At 41.1% G+C, this 18227-nt stretch overlaps 1 protein-coding gene across 1 annotated transcript; it reads right to left on the bottom strand.

Annotated features, from left to right (window-relative positions):
• Nucleotides 1-13338: 13338 nt before the first annotated feature.
• marcksa (myristoylated alanine-rich protein kinase C substrate a) lies at nt 13339-15877 on the bottom strand. Its single transcript, XM_085373062.1, has 2 exons — nt 15442-15877; nt 13339-14414 (listed from the first exon to the last, which is right to left on the bottom strand). The coding sequence occupies exons 1-2, from the start codon at nt 15535-15537 to the stop codon at nt 13695-13697; spliced, it is 816 nt and encodes a 271-aa protein (XP_085229188.1). The 5' UTR covers nt 15538-15877; the 3' UTR covers nt 13339-13694.
• Nucleotides 15878-18227: the final 2350 nt, after the last annotated feature.

Below are 18227 nucleotides of genomic sequence, written 5' to 3'. Positions count from 1 at the left end.
AATGCATAGCTTTCATACAGTGTTGCTGTGATGGAAGCCCACCTCAGGCAGTAACTAGGAGTAACTAGTGACCCAAACTTGTGAACTTGGTTATTTTCATTCAGCTTCTTCATTCATATAACAAGCTGAATGACAAGGAAGTATTGACCCCTTGTCAGTTTCCGGTCTATTATAAATATTTTGCTCATAGTTCTGAGAAGTGGTTTTCCGGAATAGTGAATTGCGTATCCTTTTTGCTGGACAACAGCCTGCAGTTGTTTGTTGTAGTTTTCAACGAGTCATGCGCATGTCTCCTGAGCAATCCCATTCTTTGACAAATCTCTCAGGCTTCTCCATATTTGATGGTCTTCTGGCATGTACCTTGCTCTTTAGTTCAAAAATCCCTGAAAAGTTGATCCAAAATGCTGCAGCAAGAGTACTGACAGGGACTAGAAAGAGAGAGCATACTTCTCCTATATTGGCTTCACTTCATTAGCTCCCACTTAAAATTCTTCTCTTTACATGCAAGGTCTTAAATAATCAGGCCCCATCTTATCTTAATGATCTTATAGTACCATATCACCCCATTAGAGCACTTCGCTCTCAGACTGGGCTCACTTGTAGTTCCTAATATTTAAAAGTAGAATGGGAGGCAGAGCCTTCTTATCAGGCCCCTCTTCTGTGGAACCAGCTTCCATTGTGGATTCACGAGGCAGACACCATCTCTACTTTTTAGATTAGGCTTTCTTCCTGTTAAAAGGGAGTTTTTCCTTCCCACTGTCGCCAAAGCACTTGGTCATAGGTGGTCATCTAATTTGGGGGGTTTTCTTTGTATTATTATAAGGTCTTTACCTTCCAGTATAAAGTATCTTGAGCCAACTGTTGTTGTGTTTTGGCGCTATATAAATAAAACTCAATTGAGATCACCTCAAAGATTTTCAAAGGGGTTTAAGTCAGGGGTTGGTGCAGGCTGGTCAGTAATGTGTGACTTGACCTTGACCCAATTTCCATCCAAATTAAATCAGTTCAAGCTGGTTTTTGATATCAACCATCACATAACATTTGAAGTGAAATATTAAAAACTGTGGAAGCTAGCCTGCTAACAAACAGACAAATGGAACCGAGTTGATAACCCCTCCCTTTGGAGGGAGGAAAATTGGTTTGCTACTACATATTTGACACATTCCTCAATTAATCTGAAATCTTGAATCAAGTGTGATGGCCTAGAGCATAGGTGTCAAACTCTGGCCCGCGGGCCAAATTTGGCCCACAGCCTAATTACATTTGGCCCGCGAAGCCATACCAAATTACTATTAGAGCAGGCCTACTGGTATTATACAGCTAATATATATATTGTTTAGTATTAAGCTTTGCTGTTCCATATTCAGTTTTTCAGCTAAACTTGTTTGAGTCCATAAGAAAAGATTCATTCTTATATCTGGAGGAAGATTTTTTTTTTCAATAAATATTAATGTTAGCCCGCGACTTTGTTCCATTTTGAATTTTGGCCCACTGTGTATTTGAGTTTGACACCCCTGGCCTAGAGAGTTATTTATTCCGTTGGATAACCAATGGCACTAACAGATTTTTCCCCAAATTCAAAGAGTCAAAGAGATAAATCTTTTCAATATGAACTTTGCTTTGTGAAAATCTTAAAATAGAAATACACTCTTTCTTGAATTATTTTGCTATAATAAAGACGCTCCAATACCAGCGTTATATCATTGTTATTATTATTCCTTTTACAAATCCTGACTATGAAATCCTCGTGCCTTTCTTCAGCGTCACAAATATAGCCCCTAACAGAATCTTATAATCAGTGTTTAGCAGAGCGATTGGTATTAAATTGTCTAAAACTCTTTTATCTTTGGCAGATTTAGTAACTGTTTCAAGCCTAGCATCCATTCCTTTCTTCTCTGCATATTCTTATAAAGTGCCAGATAAGAGGGATCTTAGTTCCTTCCCAAAGATAAGGCCATAATCCTGTCTGTCTCTCGAGAACTGTTTAAAGCCATTTTCGTGTCTGCTGAGCTCAGTTCCTCAATTTCAAGCTCTGACTCACTCAGATGTTTAAAGGAATCCTCAATACACAGGATGATGTTCTGAATCTTATCAAACACAAACTGTTAATAAGAGAATCAGTAGTGTAATCACCTGCAGTCTGCTATATTACAAGTGGTGTGAACGTTCAGGATATTGCCAATGCAATGGTATTTAAGAGAATATTGAGTGAATGGATGTTTTATGGGCACACATTATGAAGTAATGAGAGGTTATGATGTGCTGTTTAGTGCAGCCACGTTGAACTAATTGTAGTCTAGAAAAAATGAATAGAAAAAGCACTCTCGCTTGATTTAAAGTGACTCATCGATACTTTTTCTGCCTGTGCTTTTAAGACAATATGCTAATTTGCAGGAATATCAGCAGGTGTTACATCATATTCCTTGGTAAAGTCATTGTTGTTGTTTGTCATTACATGTTTCCAGTAGTCTGGTGCCTCAAGGTTCATACTCTAGATTATTTGAACCAATCGTTCTCCGCGTTGCATTGTTTAATTCTGTGCTCGCCGTCATTCTCCCTTTCAGACTTTCTTTCATGCCACCTACCTCATCCCCATCTAAATCTCAGACAGCCCAGCCAGAGTGCTATTCAATACTGGACTAGTATTGAAAAGCCTTCAGTTAATCCAAAATGCTGCAGCTAGAATACTGACAGGGACTAGAAAGAGAGAGCATATTTGTCCTGTTTTGGCTTCCCTTCATTGGCTTCCTGTTAAATCCAGAATTGAATTCAAAACCCTGCTCCTCACATACAAGGTCTTAAATAATCAGGCCCCATCTTATCTTAATGACCTTGTAGCACCATATCACCCTATTAGAGCACTTTGCTCTCACACTGCAGGCTTACTTGTTGTTCCTAGAGTATTTAAAAGTAGAATGGGAGGGAGAGCCTTCAGTTTTCAGGCCCCTCTTCTATGGAACCAGCTTCCAGTTTGGATTCGGGAGACAGACACTATCTCTACTTTTAAGATTACGCTTAAAACTTTCCTTTTTGCTAAAGCATATAGTTAGGGCTGGACCAGGTGACCCTGAATTCTCCCTTAGTTATGCTGCAATAGGTGTAGGTTGCTGGGGGATTCCCATGATGCATTGAGTTTTCCCTTTCCAGTCACCTTTCTCACTCAGTATGTGTTAATAGACTTCTTTGCGTTGAATCATACTTGTTATTAACCTCTGTCTCTCTTCCACAGCATGTCTTCTACCCTGTCTTCCTTCTCTCACCCCAACCGGTCGCTGCAGATGGCCGCCTCTCCCTGAGCCTGGTTCTGCCGGAGGTTTCTTCCTGTTAAAATGGAGTTTTTCCTTCCCACTGTCGCCAAAGTGCTTGCTCATAGGGGGTCATATGATTGTTGGATTTTTCTCTGTATGTATTATTGTATACAATATAAAGCGCCTTCAGGCAACTGTTGTTGTGATTTGGCGCTATATAAATAAAATTGAATTGACTTACTAGCGGAGTATCCTTGTCTCTACAGGACCCATACCCTGACATAATCTTTAACAACAAAAAAAACAAGGGAAAGTTTCATGATGATGTCAGATATCTGTAGAGATGTTCTGTTTCAGAGAAATTTCAAACTCGATGTGTGTCTATATATGTTGATTGCTTTTAGTTAACAAGTTTAGTTTAGGGTTAACTCCACATCTTATTAAATTTCTTTCCTCTGGACTTTTTTCTTTCAGCATTTATCAGTCATTACACAAACTGCCTTTTCAATCTCTTTTCTATTACTGTCCGATTTCTGCTGCTGCTGTGAGCTGATGAAAAACGGACCTGTCCATTTCACATCAAAGGCACCATCTGAAATTCTTCTTTGTATCTCTCAGTAGGTTCTCAGTTATCCAGGTCATGGTAACCTAAGGAGATTGGAAAAAAAGCCACTGGACTTCTTTTAAGTTTCCAGATAGGAGGCGAAACATCGTCAAGAAACTCAAAGAAGTCCAGTCATATTTTTCCCAAGCTCCTTAGTCCTCTTTGTGTCGTTCAAATAGATAGATATGACTGGTTGTTAGAAGTTTCAACTTTTGAGGAAGATTCATCGCCTACATGAACAGAACTATATTATATTGTGTACTATATACAAAAAAATATATGTGTATTGAAATGCATGTGTGCATATTCAGGTATGTGACCATGGCTGTAGCTCAGGTGGTAGAGCAGGTCAGTTACTAACCGGAAGGTTTGTGGTTCAATCCAAGGCTCCTCCAGTCTGCATGCCAAATATCCTTGGGCAAGATACTAACCCCATGTTGCTCTCCGATGTATGAATAAGCACTTAACAGCTTAGAAAAAGTGCTTGTGTGATTGGGTGAATGAATAAGTTGCTTCGAGTGCTCAGATAGAGTAGAAAAGCACTATATAAGAACCAGTCCATTTACCATTTGTGTGTATTTTGATCTAAATATGTGTACTGAGATCTGTGTGCGTATTCAGCTTAGGGAGTGTGTAAATAAATCTGTAGGCATGCACAGATATCAGTCACAGTTCTCCCAGCCTTACAAGTGGCAATTGTTTTTACACCTGACCTTTGTTATACAGCTGCTGTGGCAGATCCACAAATGCATGTAGTGATCTACAAATGCAGACAGTTATCTGTCAGTTAGGGTTTCATTTACCCTGAGCTCAGGCTCACACACTCAGGTTTCCAGCAATGCTTAGAACGTACCAACATATGTGGCGTATTAACAGCTATATGATTAAGCTCCAACCTTGTTGTGGTTTAGAGAGTTGTTATTTTGTCCAATGATGATAAGGCTAACCACGGTAGCATTCCCATTGAAAGAAAACTGGGTTACTGAAAATTACATTTTGTGGATGTGGCCTGTGTCCTCAGTTCAAAGTACATAAGGTATAATAAATGTACTAATATCCATGGATTATATAACACTGCTGTAAAAATTTAATTTGACATTGAAGAATGTGGTTTATTCAAGATTTTGTATTCTAATTAAATCCACAGATGAAGGATCAGTTCAGCCAATAAAGCAAATACCAGTCTGGCAGGGTTTTTTTATTGTTGTATTTTATCAGTAAGTTTTGCATAAATATGTAAATAAAAGTTAAGTTAAGGAGACCTTTCCTTTCGCTTCATTCATGATCTAGTGATGTGTGATTAAGTAAAGGTTTAAATCTCATATAAATATACATTTAGTCCATCATTTGTAAATGATGATAACTGTTCTACTCTGTGTTTCATACAACATGTCTATTTCACACCTGTTCACATAGCCACTGTTCACATAACCATGTATGGAAGTTCAGAAGTCTTGTCGATTCTCTGTGGCTCTTCGTGGTGTTACGGCGGGGTGGCCAGGCTGAGTGAATGGACCCAAATGCAGATACAGACAGAGGCCCAGATTTGAAAGTGATAACCAAGCTTCATTTACAGAAAATGTTTCAGTGCTTAGAATACCACACATAAACTGTGACCTATGATGAACACAGGCTTCAGGGAATGGTGGACTAAAGTGAGAGATAAAGGGGGACTTGGTGGTTCAAATGGTGGTGCTCTGAGTCACTGTAAGAGAGGGATACAGCCACAGTCTTGTCAGAATAGAGAACTTCGTTAATTTTAGCATCTTACTGGTTAGCAGGTAGAGCACAGAACGGGAGAGGCGGTCAGAGAGGCCCAGGTGGGCATCCTGTTGGTGGTGAGTCCTGGCAGAATGATCCAGTGAATCCCGGAGCACGAGCTTGAATCGTGGCTGTGAAGTACCGAGAAGATCTGCATGTCTTCTATCCTCTCTTCCTTCTCTCCCCCAAACGGTCGCTGCAGATGGCTGCACCTTCTTGAATCTGGTTCTGCCGGAGGTTTCTTCCTGTTAAAAGGGAGTTTTTCCTTCCCACTGTCGCCAAAGTGCTTGCTCATAGAGGGTTATATGATTGTTGGGTTTTTCTCTGTATGTATTGTTGTAAGGTCTACCTTACAATATAAAGCGCCTTGAGGCGACTTCTGTTGTGATTTGGCGCTGTATAAATAAAATTAAATTGAATTGAAGATCAGCGTTGAGGTGAGCGTGAGTATTGTTGTGGAGAAACGAGGATCCGAGGGATCACTAAAACACGGGGACAGAAGCAAGGTAAGCGTGATGCGATCACTATGAACACACAAGATTACTTGCCGGGCTTTCACTAATGTAGGTTAGCAGAAGATCTGGAGAAGACTTAAATACTGGTAACCAAATCACCACCAGGTGCGGACAGCAGCCGGTCTGAAGAGACTCCGCCTGTTACCTCTCCCTTTGTTATGTGGTGTCTATGTTGTCTCTGCTTCTGTTCATTATTGTGTTGTCCCTCACATCTGCCTGTATCCCACTTTTGTATATCTGTGCTCTGAGACTGTTTCTCCTAGTGTTTTATTTCTGTTTGTACCTGTACTTTAGATTCATTGACATTAAATGCTCGTTTTCAGTTACTCCTACCCTTTGTGTTTCTCAAACTGGGTCCACAAATCCAGAGCCCACACAGCCAACACTCATTTGTTAGTCTATGTAATGCTGATGGAAATTTGCCCCCTTACATCATACAGAAAAAAAGTTCCTGCTTTGAAAAATGTAATATTGGAGCAAAAACTTCTGGCACAGTGACATATCGTACAAGGCCTCCACCAAGTGGTTTGAGATCTTAAAGGCCAAAAGCAGGTCAGATGAAACAGAAACATGTTACATGTACAATATGACACTGGAATGATGGTAAGCTTCACTTGTTCTGGGGTATAGTTAGGCAGATATCATAGGAAAAACAATGAATATAGTATTTATATGCACCTAAACACACCAAGTTTCAGCTTTTCTCTACAGAAATGCTTTTGCTGCTAGTGACCTAAAAGAAGCAACAGCAGCAAGATGACTTAAATTAATTGTGTTAATTCTTAATATTAAGTTCTAACCATTAAGCATACTTTCGTGTTGTGTACTCCAAATATAGATAATATCATCTTAATGTCCCAAGAAAAACTGACACTGATTAGATCAGGCAACATTTTTATAATCTTCTGGTGTCTAACTTTGATGAGCCCACACAAACCATCAGTTTTACATTCTGATACCTCGAATATCAAAGGAGATGCTCCCCTGCAAGACTTTGGTTGTAACAAGTTGATATTTAAGTTTCTGCTAGCTTTCTACCAGCTCAAAGCGCTCTGACCATTCCTCTGACTGCTGGCATCAACAAGGCATTTTAACCCAGAGTAACATAAGTGTTGCTATTTATGTAGTGCTAGTCCACAACACACATGCCATTTTCTATGTAAGGTAAAGACTCTATAATTAAGACATTCAATAAGCTTTAAAAAAAAAATCTAGATACTACCGCTGCTGCTATCCCAATTGCACATTGTCTATCTAGTAGGATGCAAGGCTGAGGTTAGAGGTCAGATGAAAAACCTGGGACCTGCAGATGGGAATTTGGGTATGATGAAAATGTGACTCTTCCAAGTACAGCACGGTACTGCAGCTGATAAAGAGCTCTAACTCATCCCCCTTTACTGCCTTTTGAATATGGACACCAGCTTATTGGGTTTTCTTTACAGAAAGAATATTTTGTACAAAATGAAATCTATAATACTGACACCGTTTCCTCATTTGTACAAAGTGACAGGAGTGCTCTTATACAGTGGGGCAAAAAAGTATTTAGTCAGCCACCGATTGTGCAAGTTCCCCCACCTAAAATGATGACAGAGGTCAGTAATTTGCACCAGAGGTACACTTCAACTGTGAGAGACAGAATGTGAAAAAAAAAGCCATGAATTCACATGGTAGGATTTGTAAAGAATTTATTCGTAAATTAGGGTGGAAAATAAGTATTTGGTCACCTCAAACAAGGAAAATCTCAGGCTCTCACAGACCTGTAACGTCTTCTGTAAGAAGCTTTTCTGTCCCCCACTCGTTACCTGTATGAATGGCACCTGTTTGAACTCATCATCTGTATAAAAGACACCTGTCCACAGCCGCAAACAGTCAGACTCCAAACTCCGCCATGGCCAAGACCAAAGAGCTTTCGAAGGACACCAGGAAAAGTATTGTAGACCTGCACCAGACTGGGAAGAGTGAATCTACAATAGGCAAGCAGCTTGGTGTGAAAAAATCAACTGTGGGAGCAATCATCAGAAAATGGAAGACATACAAGACCACTGATAATCTCCCTCGATCTGGGGCTCCACGCAAGATCTCATCCCGTGGGGTCAAAATGATCATGAGAACGGTGAGCAAAGATCCCAGAACCACACGGGGGGACCTGGTGAATGACCTGCAGAGAGCTGGGACCAAAGTAACAAAGGTCACCATCAGTAACACACTACAACGGCAGGGAATCAAATCCCGCAGTGCCAGACGTGTTCCGCTGCTGAAGCCAGTGCATGTCCAGGCCCGTCTGAAGTTTGCCAGAGAGCACATGGATGATCCAGCAGAGGATTGGGAGAATGTCATGTGGTCAGATGAAACCAAAGTAGAACTTTTTGGTATAAACTCAACTCGTCGTGTTTGGAGGAAGAAGAATACTGAGTTGCATCCCAAGAACACCATACCTACTGTGAAGCATGGGGGTGGAAACATCATGCTATGGGGCTGTTTTTCTGCAAAGGGGACAGGACGACTGATCCGTGTTAAGGACAGAATGAATGGGGCCATGTATCGTGAGATTTTGATCCAAAACCTTCTTCCATCAGTGAGAACTTTGAAGATGAAACGAGGCTGGGTCTTCCAACATGACAATGATCCAAAACACACCGCCCGGGCAACAAAGGAGTGGCTCCGTAAGAAGCATTTGAAAGTCCTGGAGTGGCCTAGCCAGTCTCCAGACCTCAACCCCATAGAAAATCTGTGGCGGGGGTTGAAAGTCCGTGTTGCTCGGCGACAGCCCCAAAACATCACTGCTCTCGAGAAGATCTGCATGGAGGAATGGGCCAAAATACCAGCTACTGTGTGTGCAAACCTGGTAAAGACCTATAGTAAACGTTTGACCTCTGTTATTGCCAACAAAGGTTATGTTACAAAGTATTGAGTTGTATTTTTGTTATTGACCAAATACTTATTTTCCACCCTGATTTACGAATAAATTATTTACAAATCCTTCCATGTGGATTCATGGATTTTTTTTTTCACATTCTGTCTCTCACAGTTGAAGTGTACCTCTGGTGCAAATTACTGACCTCTGTCATCATTTTAAGTGGGGGAACTTGCACAATCGGTGGCTGACTAAATACTTTTTTGCCCCACTGTAGTTAGTATATGTGGCACCTACACATGTATGATAACAACAACTGTCATTTCCTTTAAGAATTTCTTGGTGGGAAAACTCACCACGGTACTGCAGCTGCTTTTAGTTGGGTTCCTGGAAATGTAATTGTGTGTTTTTGCCACAAGAGGGAAGTGTGGACAAGTTGAAAGGAAAGTTGCTCTTCCTCAAACATGCAATGTAACAAGATGGCAGGCCTTACTGCATATATTTTATATTGTCTCAGATGTAGCTCTTTGACACATCGCTTCTGGTGCAACTGAAGGATATATTATTACTGCTGGGAAGCAGTTTATATATAATAAACTGTGAATCTAGCACTTATTTAGTATTTTTATACAGAGGAAACAAGGAAACCAAGTGAGTTTAAATTATGAACCTGATTTAATACTGTGGTTTTCTTACAAGATAAATGTGGAGAAACGAGGTGTAAGAATGTGCGACTGAACAGAAAAGAAAAATGGGAAATTATGTTTATTATTAAAGTGAATCCTGCAGACTGAGCTTGACTCAAGTCTCCATGCTCAAATGTCTGCATAACCAATGGTTTGTAATGTTAGGAAGACACAGTCGGTCTTTTTAGTGCCATTGTGTAATATGCAAACGCCTGCACAGCAAACTTGTACCACAGAAAATCTCTTCATCAAGAATGTGTTTGTAAATATGATGGTAATCTCAGATAACTGCATATTACTGAACACTGAGAACCATTCTTGTCTGGGCCATCTCAGACAAGCTGCATGTGACAACAAGCTTAAAAATGTTAAACACAACCTGTTTCAATTAGTTAGTAAGATAACATATATATATTTATTGGGGTTTTTATATTTGGCGTGACTTTCATCTGAGCAACTACATACCATAGGGCTGATGTTTTAGATAGTAACATGAGCAATGTTAACCTTGACAACAATAACATCTAGTTTAAGATGTGACAAAGAACATCATAGAAGCTAAAAAGGATGAGCTTCTCATTCAGTTAGTTTAAATACGTTGCATCTGCTTTGTGTAAAACTTAAAGCTAAAGCAAGACTCGAGCAAATCCTCAAACATTAAAGCCTCCAGCTTTCTGTTGCTGCTGTAGTTTTTATTAGTGAGCTGTTGTGAATGATGTATAAAAAAGTGTACTTGAATATTTTACATCATAATAATCTTTTTTTCCCCAAAGACTTTTCAGCAGTGACTGTAGAAAGACCAGCTTTTTACTAACAGAGAAGAAGGTACACATTATATTTTTGCAGAATTTACAAGATTTTACTCAATAAAAAGCCATTCGAGTCTACACGTACACACCTTTACTTTTCCAATAATGCTCCACAGCGTAGTGCTTTTGACCTCAGTCACAGTGTCTCGCAGTTATCTAAGGCTCGTCTTTGATGCCAACCACTTCCTGTAATTGAAAGGCATATGCCTCTGCTGCTCCCCTAGGGTGTGCTGGGTCAGGCGTAACTCCCTCCAAATGCAGAACCTTCTGTAGTAAAGTTTTTAAAAATTCCCCTTCAGAGGATTTTTGCCAGTTCATCAAAATATCTCAGAAAATGATATTTTGAAGTGGAAAAAATGCATGAATATGGTAGCCAGGAGTGACCGGCGCTGGCCCCTGCTGACTGACAAAGCTGGGAAAGCAGTCTGTCAGTGTAAGGCTGGTGTGGACATGAGTGTTTCTGCAGAGTCTGCTGCCTTACATGTAGACCTTGAAGGACTGTCATACTTTTTCTAGTGATTTCAAAAACTCCGCCCTACTCACACACTGCACATTACCATCCACCTGCTTTATCCCTCTGGTTGAGGCTAGATCAAGTCTTTTATTATTGTTGCAATGAATAGTCTTAAAAAATCCCAGTTAAAGATGTATTATGGTGAACATATTTAATAGATTAAAAATATTCAATGTAATTAGATTTGAGTTTCAAAAAAATAATTCCCCAAAACTATGTAGATGGTGATAATCCTGGTACCAGAGGCAGTTTGACTGATCAACATGTCTAGGAGGAAACAGACATGCATACACTATGATCATTATATTCGGATTATTGATAGTAGCAGTAGCATTATTATTATCATATTATAATGTAATTCAAATTCTGAATTGTTAGAACTTTATGGCATATAAATGTGATTTTATTACGCTGTGATAAATCAGCAGGTATGAAAACCCCACTCTCTGACCAATCAATTCTCTACAAATAGCGTCACCATTTGTTGGAGATCCCTTGGACCTCTGTGAGGAGAGTAGGAGGGTCTAAAGTTTTTCAGTTGCATCTGAACTCTCAGTGCATCATAGGAAGTCCCCCAGCACCCTAAGGCTATTGCAGGCATGGTTCAGGGTCCCTTGATGCAGCCCTATATGTTTTATCAAAGACTATTGTTTTAAGTGCTAAACATACAAATAGAAAGGGTCCCCCAATCCAAAACTGGCAGCTGCCTCCATAGCAGACGGGCCTGATAGCTGAAAGTTCTTCTCATTCTTCCTTTAGGAACCAAGTGCTCCGCTAGGATAATAAGGTACTATGAGGTCAAATGAGACGTAGAAAGCCATTGTTGCTAGTATCCCTGGGTGCCTCTTTCTTTGCTGTCTCGGCCTTAGCGCGGCAGCTTTTCCTGCCACCTGTACTTAAACTTTGTCTGTGTTGACTATTAGTGTTTCTGATAATCTCAAGAAATGCACAGCTTACATGCTTTTTGGTTCCATGGACATGTTCAGGTGAATAAGATGCCTCTTTGTCAAAACATCCCTGTGTAGGCCCCTCCCTCAAGCTAAAGAAGCAGAAACCATTGTAGTGAAAGCAATGGTTTCAGAATGCAATTCAAACTGATTATTTTGTTTTATAAAAGATGAAGTTATCAGTTATGCTTCAACCTCACAGCCAAACATATGAGGTGCACAGCTTCTTGACTTGATGACCTCAAATCACCCAAACGCACATGGACCAATTCACAGACCCCTATTGAAGATAATATACTTAATAAAACAACTGAATTGTTAAGCACTGATTATTGTCGTTATTTGGTGAGACCAGCTTCATTCGTCAACACGGTCTGAAGTCTGTTTCTTTGAGTAATACCAGCAAATGCATTTATTTGGTATATGACATCAAATGATGAAGAACTAAGTGATTTCAAGACAATTTTTTTTAAGTATTGGAATCAGCTGTCAAAATAAGATTTGGCTTACCTTGAGGTAGAGAACAAAATCTTTCTTTCAAAGAACAAATGATGACAGATGCGGCTGAAATTTTATTCACATTTATTGTTGCTTTTAGTGTGCTCACAGAAAATTAGAACACCTTAAGCAGAGGAGTTTAATAGCAATTGGTTTGTAAGCAAAGTTACATTCCATCTCTAGGTCAAATTGGTCAAAGCTTCTCCGTATTTACAAAAGGAAAAAGAGAGCGAAACAAGATGCTACACAAACATTTGCATCTGATAGATTCCTTAACTCGAGTCAAAGACCACTGGAAAAAAAAACTGCCAGCTGGAATTGAAACCCCCCCCCCCCCCCCACCCCCAAAAAAAACCCCATACAGTATATAAACAGTTTACCATTCCACTTATCACAGCTTGGTTTTTTAGTTCAAAATTCCTTAAGGACCTTTTGTGTGTTTGCATGTCTGTATGTGTGTGTTTGTGTTGGTATCATACAAAAACGAGCGGGTGGAAAAAAGAGCAAACATTATGTGCTTCTTGAGATCAAAATTTCATTTTGTACAATAATCACAGTTAAAAAGACCCCCGCCTATACATACTTACATTTTTATTAAGGTCATAAAACCAGCAATAAACAATAAAGCCTATACAACTTGTATTTCTACGGAATCACTGACAGCTAATGAGAAGCGAAACGCTCCTATGGTTTTATATGACTTCCTAAAAACCTAACTCTGGGACTTGTTGTCTTGTAAAAACGATTTTAGTGTTGTAAACCGTATGGTGGATATAGATTTCGGTCTTGACTGCTCTTGATTATTGCCTGTAGCACATTTCCCAGGACAGCCCCACCCACCCAGATGTCCTTCCTGAACCCTCCCCCCACCTCTTCATTTACAACTGTACCCTGGTCCCCTTCATACCATGGGCATGTCCATACTTTTTGTTTATATTTTGTATAAAAAACGTAATACTGATGTAAAAATATATGGCAGAGTGTGGATGTATTTAATCAGTTGTACATATTGAGGCCAACCCATCTCCACAGCCTGCTGGAATGCTAGTAACAAAGGGCCGAGATGGGTTTTGCGTAAGGGGAGAATGGAAACTAAAAATAAAGAAAAAGCTTTAAAATATCCCTGGTTAAAGAAAAGTTCTTCAAAGCCATGATGTGGCATCTCTCCAAGCAGGGAAATGTTCTTTGATTATCTTTTTTTTCCTCCTTAAAAAAAAAGAAAAAGAAAAGAAAAGAAACTTTCTTCCACTTTCAGCTTTTATTCAGCAGCCTCAGTGGGAGCAGCTGGAGCTTCTGCTGATTCTGCTTCTTGTGAAGCTGAAGGAGCCTCCTCTGTTTTGGGCGCCTCCTCGGCCACAGGTTCAGCCGACTTCTCCTCTGCCTTTGGCTCTTCTGTGGCGGGGGCCTCCTTGGCCTCCTCTGCAGGCTTTTCTGCTGCTGGTGCAGCCACCGCCGCTGCCTCCTCCTCTGGCTTGGCCACTACTTCCTCCTTGGGTTGCTCAGTGGCAGGTGCAGCCTCGCCTTCAGCAGGCTTGGTCTCCTCGTCAGCAGCGGCCGCTGTTGCCTCTGCGGCCTCGGCTTTGGGCTCCTCTGCAGGTGCCGCCGCTGCAGCTGCTTCCTCGTTCTCGGCCCCATCGCCCGTCTCCTTTTTGGACTTCTTGAAGGAAAAGCCACTTAGCTTGAAGGATTTTTTGAAGGAGAATTTCTTCTTCTTCTTCTTCGGGGTCTCGGTGCTGGTAGAAGCTGCGGCACCATCCTCAGCCTTGGCAGCTGCCTCTCCTTCAGCAGGAGACGCTGCCTCTACCTTCTCTGCATCTACAGCCTCCTTCTCAGTGGGGGCGGCCTCGGCTTTCTCTGTCTCCTCCTTGGGGGTGTCCTCGGCTGTTGCGCTACCATTGGCTTGCACCTCCTCTTTGCCGTTCTCGTTTTCGGCTGCAGCAGGAGAGGCATCTCCATTGGCTTTAACATGTCCGTTTTCCTAAAAGGAGAGACAGAAGCTGTTAATGTCATGCACAGAGCTGGTCCGCTGTAAGTACAGTGCCAGTGGTGAGCAGCAGGGGCAGCAGACACCATCCAACTTCAGCCCAGGCTCGGTTTCTCATTTTCACAGCAAAAACAGTGGAACACGTCTAATAACGGCCATCGAGCTATGTGGATACACCACACATAAATATGTTATGAGGTAGCAGCTTCCTGTATTTTTTTTCACCCAGAATTTCATTCACATCCTGAACACGAGAGAGCAAGGACCGCAAGGGGTCGCTACGTGGCCGTTCCACAGCAAGCCAGCTGCTCATTAAAACAGCAGCTGCTCTTAGTCTCCCACATGACCGCGAGCAGAGTTCAGACACAATTTCTTTTTATATTTAGCAAATCTAAACGAATTTCTGAATTAAGGTCTCACCTAACCTGTGAAATCCATCTAAAAAGAAAAAAGAAAACGTAGGCTGCTTCCTCTCCGGGGCGCACCGCTGGCCCCCTCCCCAAGCCTCTGCCCCCCCTCCTGTGTGATAGCAGGCTGCCATCTCCACTTTCCAGCCGAGCATCTGTAACAAAAGGCGTGGTGCTCCGAGCGCACGGAGCCTTTGTTGGCCGTCGTGCATCTCGCCTTATTCAGCAACTTCCCAAATAACCTCATCCAAAGCTACAGCACCTCGTCATCGTCTTAAAATGAAGAATTAAAGTCAAAACCGGCGAGAAGAAATTGAACACGACTCCATTCTTGTCTTTTGATTGGCAAAAACCCGAGCAAATAATCTCAATCTATTAAACTGCTTTGTTTTGATTGATGACCTTAAAAGAAGAAATCCGCGCGCATTTCCCCTGATAAACTGCAGGAATCAAATTATCCGTTAAATGAGTTAAATCTTTTCTTTCTACATTTAATACCCGTTCAATTCATCCACAATTACGCGCGGATGGCGCCCCCAGTGCTCAGCTTCCCCCCTCCCTCCCTTTCCACAACAACCAAATTGTCCCCTGACGGATGTTAAAATATCATTTACCTGTCCGTTGGTCTTGGTGGGTGAAGCTGCCGCCTCTCCTGGCTTTTCAGCCGCGGTTTCAGCATTTCCAGCTGTCTTGGACAATTGCGCTCCCATGCTTTTCGCTCCAACAAAGAAACTCGACCGATCCAAAAAAGCGAACAAAGACCCACAAGCCTCTTTGTTGAAACGCAAAGCTCTTCACTGGTAGCCCCCTCTCGCTCTCCCACTGTGTGTGTGCGTGTGTGTGTGTATGTGCGCGCGCGCACAAAGAAAAAGTTCACAGGGAAAATGTAAAGCAAACTCCAGTCAGAGTGTGGAGGATTCTTCAGCAGAGCAGGAGAAAGCTGGCAGGTGAGATGAAGTAATAAAATCCCAGGCTGGTGGCCGTGTCGCTGTAGACAGGCTGCAAAATGGAGAAATTTCCCTTGTTGCTAATAAGACGTGGGGTCCAACGCCCAAGTGCAGGGATGAATGGGCGCTCCGAGCGATGACGGCACCGCTCTTCGGTTCGGCCAATTACAGCTTCCACTCAGGGCTTGGGCGGGGTTTAGGGAGGGAACAATAGACGGCAGCGCTGCACTCAAGGTACAGAGGAGTAACTGGAGTTAGCTACATTTATGTGACGTCTCACTTAACCAAGACATCACTTGTTTGCATTTAAATGGAAAATGTCTTTAAAATAAATATATAAAGTGTGCGTTTGGCAACTAAGATGTGAATATTGTGCCATGAAGGTGCCAAAATTTAGTTTAGCTCAAACAGGTGAAGCAAGTGTTGCTGTTGTACATTTGAGACACAAAAAGTCAGATCACCTAACCAAAACTTTTACTTGGATTGACCATCCAGGCATATTAGCAGCCACCCAAGGATGTGTTTTTTTTTTCTTGTTCTTTGTTTTTATCTGTTGATTGGACAACAGTATCCACCATTGATTTATTAGGTTTTGACCAAACAGAAGTTTTGAATGGATTTAAATCACATCTTGACATTATATATGGATGTAAACACCTACTACCTACAATCTACTAATGGTAGTTGAACTGCACAGAGCAGAGACCATTTCTGTCTGATAGAAAGTCAGAGGTGGAATATTACCAAAACAACACCATGAGACAAAGATGACAATCAGGTTTGGGTGGATTCAGGAACTTTCCCAACAAACAACAAACACCTACTGTACGTGTGTGTTTGTGTGTGTGTGTGTGTTGGGAGGGTGGTAACAAGTGCATGTATATAGAAAGTTGGGGGCTGGGAGAGTACCAGCTGCAGTCTTGTTGACGACCGTGCAGTGTGCCCCATGGGGGAGGTTGAGAGTGTTCAAACAGGTCCCTCAGCACACATTTGCAATGCAAATCCATTACAGAGGCAAAGGCAACTGTCCTCAGCTCACTGAGATAGAAGCAGAGCTGGCAAAGCTAGTTCTGTACAGTAACAGGTGGGCTTCCTGGAGCAGTTTCAGTTTCCCGGTTTTTAAAATGTTATCAAGTGCAATGCAAAGCAGTACTTTCCCCCCCCTTTGGCCAGAAATGCAAACCATAGAGTTAACTCAGGTTTTCAGAAGATCCGTGATCACAATGTTGAGCAGGTACCTAATATTATTCATAACAATATCAGTAATATATCATCATTTACATGTACTTTCAGTAATATTCATACTGATTTAGAAGTGCTCTTCCTGAGTTAACTTCAGTAATCACTTGCCCCAAGCTATCAGTGTGAATGTTAGACCCCATTCCTACAAGACTGCTAAAAGATGTACTACCATTAATTATAGTTATAATTTAATTATAACTTTCATCTTAAATATAAGTAACACTTTGAGGAATCTTGGAGTCAATTTTTGACCTGCAGTTGAAATTAAAATAATTCTTCTCACATGTTGAATAATGAAGTCCAGTGTTATCTTAAAGACCTCATAGTAACATATCACTCCAGTAGAGCACTTCACTCTCAGACAACAGGCTTAGTTGTGGTTACTAGGCTATTTAAAAGTAGACTTGAGAGTTTTTAGCTTTCATGCCCTTCTTCTACAGAACGAGCTCCAAGTTTCCCATCAAAATACCTTTTAATAAAAAAAACCCAAACAAACCCAAACCACTAAATAGCTAGTTGGCTGAAATTCCCAGGTTTCGTTGTTTCAGATAAGAATAGTTCTGTGTCTCATTCTCAGACATCTGACAAAGCATGTGATTAGAAAAAAATCCCCTTGGAATATTCAACATTTTTGTAGAGATCACATATATGATGAATCAGAAACTCTTCATTTACAATTCAATTTGTTGTGGGGAAATCTTTAAAAACCACACGAGGTCTAGTGGCTAAAACACTATCAAATCTTTCTTATGTGGGAACACTAACATTTGTATTTAACAGGGGAAACCCACAAACATTCACAGGTTTCCTTATAATTCCTCATTTCTCATTGAACATGAAAAAAGATTTACAGAAAGAAGAACTAATACTTGTGCAGTCTCATTGTCGCATTGTTTTTTATAATCCACATTTTAAATTCCCCTTTTGTCCATATAAACTTTTTCATTGCCATAACTGAGCAGCTAGACATGCCCAGTGGCGCCAACTGGTGCAAGCTTTTCCATTTCAAAGCCTCAGCTTCAGTCAGTGGTTGTACCAAGTTGGTGTTTCAGAGCCACAACCAATGTGGACAAGAGTATTAAGTGTTAAGTTAGCACTAGCAGTCTTGGTTAGCAGGTATGTCTATCCACTAAGGAAATGAACTGGTGAGGGTAGCGTATGATGTTATTAGACTAGTTGCCCTGAAGCACTTACAGGAGCTTAGTTGAAAA

The sequence above is a fragment of the Diplotaxodon limnothrissa genome, linkage group LG15 (genome assembly GCF_057381915.1).
Source record: "Diplotaxodon limnothrissa isolate DT_005_m linkage group LG15, D_limnothrissa_male_GT1.1, whole genome shotgun sequence".
NCBI classification, from domain to species: Eukaryota; Metazoa; Chordata; class Actinopteri; order Cichliformes; family Cichlidae; genus Diplotaxodon; species Diplotaxodon limnothrissa.
Note: the sequence above shows the minus strand (reverse complement) of the source record. Positions and strands in the feature narration are given on the sequence as shown.

What these genes read in the sequence shown, in the direction of transcription:
- marcksa (XM_085373062.1), bottom strand. Translation starts at nt 15,537, where the DNA reads ATGGGAGCGCAATTGTCCAAGACAGCTGGAAATGCTGAAACCGCGGCT. An exon ending in CCACCAAGACCAACGGACAG is followed by an intron (nt 14,415 to 15,441) that starts GTAAATGATATT and finishes CTCTCCTTTTAG; the next exon opens with GAAAACGGACATGTTAAAGC.